Source organism: Silene latifolia, chromosome 8 (genome assembly GCF_048544455.1).
Source record: "Silene latifolia isolate original U9 population chromosome 8, ASM4854445v1, whole genome shotgun sequence".
In the NCBI taxonomy this organism is placed as follows: Eukaryota; Viridiplantae; Streptophyta; class Magnoliopsida; order Caryophyllales; family Caryophyllaceae; genus Silene; species Silene latifolia.
This window is the reverse complement of record NC_133533.1, coordinates 15,917,849-15,924,669: the sequence shown is the minus strand read 5'-3', so window position 1 is coordinate 15,924,669 and position 6,821 is coordinate 15,917,849. Positions and strand designations below refer to the sequence as shown.

The following is a 6,821-nucleotide window of genomic DNA, read 5'->3' as shown; positions in this document are numbered from 1 at the left end:
CCATATTCAGAGGAGCCTTAACTAGGCCTTCCTTAGCATATAAGGGCATTACCATCTCGGTTGCCCGAGGACAGTAATAATAAAATGTCGATAAAAGAACTATTATGTTATATTACAAATGATTTAAAACCAACTGACGATATAAAAGGTACAACTCAAAGGCTACTCGCTATTACTATCAAATCTCGTGAAGACTCATCCCTGCCCGGACTCCAGCTATCAACGACATCAACACCTGCTAAGACAGACTGCTCACCATAAGGGATCACGTCAGACACATAAAACAACAAGACAACCACACAAGGTCAGTACTGAGATAAGACACGGCAAAACCAACGACATCTAGCAATACAACATAACACAATCAGTCACACACACAATCACACCCACTCCAATCAATCTCCGTCACCGACTGTCCACTGGACCAGCCCTGACAGTGGGGGACCGCAGCCGTACCCACCAAATCCCCGCTCATCATACCGAGCGATAACCCTGTCCCATTAATGTGCACATCCCCTCCCTTGGCGGGTTCCACGGAGGGCGAAACTAGGGCGTGAAGCCACTCCCGCAAGTGACTCCACTCAGCCGAGAACGCATCTCGAGAAGCAGAGACAAACAATCACAAACCGCTGCAATACAACACAACCAACAAACACAACCACAATACAACCACAACGACACAACAACTGACACACTAGACCATCTACAGAAACTGAGTAGGCGAACCTACCTTTAAGCAACTGCAACCAATCCATGCCAACATACGACATATCCAGCAATCAAGCAATGCCTATAACCACAACACAATCATCTATTACTATCAAGCAAACCCTAATTACAAGGACAAGGATACGAATGATGATGACGACATACCTACAAGGAGAAACCCGGCAAAAGACCGCTACCCGACTCAAGCTATGCTCTCCTAAGGCACAAGGACCTTCAAAAGGTTTCCATGGAGGTTTTATGGTGAAGGGAAGGGAAAGAGGCGACTAAAGGATTGAAGGAATGAGGCGGAAATGATTTTCGGATTTAACAAAACGCGACTAAAAACCCTCGCTGAAAACCCGGTACTCGATCGAGTGTCCCACATACTCGATCGAGTGACCCCCTACTCGATCGAGTAACCACGCTACTCGATCGAGTAGCCTCTACTCTATCGAGTACCACACATAACTCGCAACCCAAGATAGCTTTGGCACGCACTTCTAAGGACTATTACCGCTCTCAAGGTCAGTCAACGCTGGTCAAAGGGTCTCTAAAAGGGCGGGTATTACAATTACTGTAAAAACTAGACTTGGTTTTGTTAATTGTCAGCCCAGATACTTAAGAAAAATTATCACGGGCACTTAGCATAAGCTCAATAGATCTCCTTTCACCCTTGCAGAATAAAATTAAATCATCAGCAAAGCAAAGATGAGTTAATCCTATTCGTTTGCATAAAGGATGAAATCTAAATTGTTCATGCTGCTGCATCTCCATCAACCTATGCTCAAATAATCTAGGCATAAGGTAAAAAGAAGAGGAGAGAGGGGATCACCCTGTCTCAATCCTCTCTTGCCTTTAAAAAACCCAAATGTTTCACCATTCAGAGAAATAGAATAAGAAGGAGAGGAAATGCATTCCATAATTAGCCTTACTATTTGCTCAGGGCAGCCAACCTTGATCAACATATCATGCACAAAGGATCACTCCACCGAGTCATAAGCTTTTTGAAGGTCTAACTTCATCAAGATCCTAGGTGAGCAATTCTTTCTGTTGTACAACTTGATTAAATTTTGACATATTAAGATGTTGCCAACAATATCACGGCCTGCCACAAAAGCACTCTGAGAAGGACTTATAATGTCAGGGAGGATCTTCTTCAATCTACTACAAATGACTTAGGACAAGCACTTGTAAACTGTATTACAGCATGCAATTGGTCTGAATTGCATAACTGTCTCAGGAATATCAACCTTTGGGACAAGAGTAATAATGGTATTATTACACTGTTTAAGTAATTTACCAGACTTGAACACATCTTTTATGGGTTCAGTGATCTCTCTCCCAATAATATGCCAACTGTCTTTGAAGAACTGACTACTATATCCGTCTGGTCCAGGGGACTTGTTACCAGGGATATCAAACATAGCTGCATTCACTTCATCATCACTAATAGGTGCTAAAAGGATAGCATGGTGTCTTTCATTTAAGCACCTACCATTTCTAACCACCCTTCCATTAACTGACTTTACCTCCTGAGAAGTACCCAACAGATGTTGATAATACTCTTCAAAAGCTTTTTTAATGTCAGTATAGGTGCTGCAAAGATTGTTGTTCATATCCTTTATTTGATAAACTTTATTTCGTGATCTCCTTCTTTTGATACTTGAATGGAAAATTTTAGTGTTGTCATCTCCCATGTCAAGCCACTTCAGTTTAGCCTTTTGACTCAAATAAGTACTCCTTGCCTTGATCAGAAACTTCAGTTCATTGACACATTCTTTCTCAGCAGCACAGAGCATCTCATTAAGAGGATCAGATCTTTAAGATTTCTTGAAAATGTTTCAGAGAGAGTTCAGTGATATGAGTTAAGTTTTCAATATCACTAAATTGCTCCTTATTAAGTTCCTTCGGTTTCTGTCTAAGCCCCTTCAGTTTTTGAACAACCTTAAACATTTTGGTCCTCTGCACAGTTACATTCCATCCAGCAGTGACAATATCCTCAAAATTACTGGCCTGTGACCACATATTGTAATACTTAAAGGAATGTTTCCTAAGAACAGTATTCTCCTCAAATTGTATCACACATGGGCAGTGATCAAAAAGGCCCTCAGGTAGGTAAGTAGCAAAATTAGTACCATACACCTGTAGCCACTCAGCATTTATCTGCACTCTATCAATTCGACTATATATCTTATCACCCTCCTCATGCTTATTATTCCATGTATAGTAGGAACCACAGGCTGAGATATCATACAGTTCACAATCCTGGACTACTTGCAGAAAGGGAGCCATCTCAGCCATAGTAACAGGAGACCCTCCTATCCTCTCATTAGTGCCCAGAATAGTGTTAAAATCACCACATACTACCCAGGCCTCTTTAGTAATTCCATAATACTTCCTCAGACTTTGCCACAAACTCTCTCTTTCAGCAAGCTTATTAAAACCATACACCATTGTGTAGATACCTCATTTCTGCACCTCCCGCAAACCATCCGGTGATGATTGGGCCGCATGTTTGATACGCGGAACGATTTGTGACAATTCGTAAGATTATCATCAAGTGATTGCTCAAATATTAATGTCTACCTCTTAGTCGTCATCTACGTCCCGATACGGTCGTTTTGACAGTAATTAGAGTACATTCGGAGTCCGGGCCTAAAACCGTCTCCATTTTCTGATAACCGCTAAATCTCGAGTCAGAATGTTCTGGAATGTTCCGGATATTTCTATTCCATATTTCACAAATTTTATCTTTTAGTAAGCAATTTCCCGTAATATTCACGTAAGATATTAAGGAAAATCGAATTATTTCCGTCCTACCATAACTCAAACACGGAGATATTTCTTCCGCAGGAGGAAACCGCTTGGGAACAGACGCAGCAGGTGCTCCGCCTCTTCCAAGAGACGCAGTGGCTGCTGCGCCTCTTCCCAGGCCCTTTTCTGCATGTTTCTCGTATCTTTTTCATATCTTTCCGAGATTCACTTCCAAAGAGTCTCCGAAACCCTAATTCCTTCACGTGATTAGTATAAATAGGAGCCTTCGCTCCTCATATTTCTCACGCGAGTGTCCGCCCATCTCTTCTCCCTTTGCATTCTAGACTTTGTTCTTACTTTTTGGCGTCTACGTGCTTGAACATTCGACCACGTAAGCTCGGATCCTTCTGAGTACCAGCCTCCCCGTTGCATGACCGACCAATTTGACCAACTCCACAATCAATCAACTTAATTAATTAATCGTTTTCCTCTTACGAGGGCAATTTCTTTGCATTCGCGTCGAGCATCACTAATCGATATCTTAGTCCTTCTCGTTTCGTCAACATGTAAGTCTGAGGGTGTATAATCCTTATTTATTTATTGTATTTACCTTTTGTATAATCAATTGTAAGGTTTATGTCGAAAATACCATTAAAACCAATTTCTAAAACCATGTTTTAAAACCTCTTTTTTACGGATTTCCCGTAGATAACCGTCGAGAAAGGACGCAGCAACTGCTGCGCCTCTTCGAAGGAGCGCAGTTCCTGCTGCGCCTCTTCGTGAGGCTGCCGCAGTTCCTGCTTCCTTTCTTCTTCGTTCGTCCTCTGTTATTCGTCAAAATCCTTTTGTTTGTTTCGTTTATTTGTTAATTCTTCATCATCGTAGCATATAGTTCACATGTATTACATTAATCCTCATCGTTAACATACGTTTTATCCATCATAAATCCGACTTAAATCCCAAATAATCTAATATTCGCGGGTTTTCGTCATTAAATTCAATTCCGGGTTGTAGAGATTCAATTCGTTAATATTGAGTTTCTGGAATTCGTCTTTGATATAGCTTTCATCTGTTATTTCACATGTTCATCGCATATTCGTCATTAAACCGTCGTATCTAACTTAGTTAATTGAATTAATTTGTTTGGCTCATTAATATTTTTCACTTCTGTCATTATTCCATCTTGTAATTCAATTCGTTTGCACCCATCTCATTCATGTTTTACTGTTTTTATGACCCATTCATATGTTAAATAACCTGCTAATCACTTTCGTCCGAGTAAATAATTCAATCGATCATTAAATTCACCAATTAACATTAACGGCTTGCAATTACGGCTTCACACCAGAATCGAAAGAAAGATGAAGAGCGTCGTCTGCTGCGCTATTCTGGGACGCAGCTTGCTCTTGCGCTTTGTTCTCGGGCCGAGTTCTCGTCTCTGAACTCCGTTTCTGCCTTGACCTAGTTTAATTAGTTTACGTATTAATTGACTATTATTCGTAATATCACGCTAATTCCTGTTCGTTTATTTCTTTAATTTATTCCTTTATTCGCTTTCTCAAATGGTCCGTTTTAAAGGTATTTTCGACATAAATCGCCTATTCCATTGTAATTAATGTAATTTTCATTATTGTAATTTATAATTATTGTATTTCTTTTATTGCTTGTATGTTTTCACATGTAATCAACCTTAAATCCTACTTCGACCCAATTGTATGCTAATTACGTGTCAACCGACTTAGTATTAATTCTCACATGCTAGGATCAAAACAATGGATGTTGCATTGCATGCATATAGCCGACGATATATCGAGTACGAATAACTTCCCTAATCATTAGTAGAGGCCGCTATCGAGGCGGGCGGGATTAGGTGTTCGATCAAAAGAGCTTCCTAATACGTACCCTCACCCCTTACTCCAGATATCTGTGAACACCCGTGTTCATTGGCATCCACGAGAGTCATTCTAGACATAGAATGCTAAGGGTAACGATTGCTTAGTGTTCATGTCTTTACTTTGTGTCTTGACATGACACGAGGTACTCGAACGGTTCCAATTTCCCATAAAAATTGGTGGCGACTCCATACAAAATGCAAACGCTTGTTTCCCAAGCGCCCCCGTGGCCCCCGCTGTCCACAGTTTGGCGACTCCGCTGGGGATAATACACTTACGTGTAGCCAAGGGTGAAACTTGAACAAGGTTAGGGAATAATTTGTACAAGACAATTGTCGGTTTTCATAACTCGGTCTTCCTAGACCGTTTTATTCGGCCTTCCTAGGCCCAACCCAACCCATTCGACCAATCGTCCCGTCTAAACGGTCCTAATTCTTATTTGGGCCTAAGGATGGATAGCGATTGACGTCATCCATACCATGATGCTTACTCTTGTTTGTATCAAGGGCCTTCACTACTTGAGGAAATGGACTAGGAATCGGCCTTACTCTTGTTTGGCACGAGCCTCTCCACAGACTTCGGGTTTGATGGTTCGGTATGGCAACCCACCTTTTAAACCAAATCCCTTTTAAATGCACTCAGCATCCCGTTATAATGCTTGTATAAATGTGTATACCTTACATGATCACCATTTCTAAACAAAACCATGACAATTTTTCAAAAAAATCAAAACCCACTTTCAAGCAAAATTTCGAAATGGGATTTTAATTAGCGCAAAATCCGGTCAAAACTCTGTCCATTTGTCGTGTCAAAATTCGGGCCACAAGCCCATTTCAAAACCTCACTTCGAGTCCACTCCTACAACTACACCATAGTTGACTAGGACACACATTTTCAAAAAACTTGTCTTTCTTCAAAGTTCACTCAACACAAGTGGCACACACCCACTTCACGAGTCAAAACTTTTCTTCTTTTAGCAAGTGTGTTAGAATGGTCGATCGTGTTTTGATTCGTCGCCGATCTCTTATCCAGTTTCCAAGATGCCCGGATCAAGTGATGAAACAAACTTCAAACAGCTTCAAAATAGTAATGATCGAATCCTAGCCGCGCTAGCCCAAATGCAAGCTACTCAAGAACAAACCTATGACCGCCTTGAGCTCATCGAGGGCCGTATCTATGCCGTAGAGGGAAGGTTGCCTCCTCATGAAAGTGAAGTACTACGTGACTCTGACAACGAATCCAAGGATGAAAATCCTCTCATGGGGATGACTGTAGCTGAGAAAAGACTCCAATACCTAGAGGAGCAATTGATGTACCTTAAGGGTGTTGACATTTATAGGGAGAACAATCGCAAGTATGAGGTCGTCAATTCCAAATTGCCAACTAACTTTAGTATGACGGATATCCCTAAGTTCAAGGGACATGAGAACCCTTTGAACCACATTCGTGCCTTCAAGGATTACATGT

At 41.1% G+C, this 6,821-nt stretch overlaps 1 protein-coding gene across 1 annotated transcript; it reads right to left on the bottom strand.

The window, feature by feature from the left end:
- Positions 1–2,520: 2,520 nt before the first annotated feature.
- On the bottom strand, positions 2,521–3,162 carry LOC141594754 (uncharacterized). Its single transcript, XM_074414747.1, has one exon. It carries the CDS (start codon positions 3,160–3,162, stop codon positions 2,521–2,523), a length of 642 nt encoding a protein of 213 aa, XP_074270848.1.
- Positions 3,163–6,821: the final 3,659 nt, after the last annotated feature.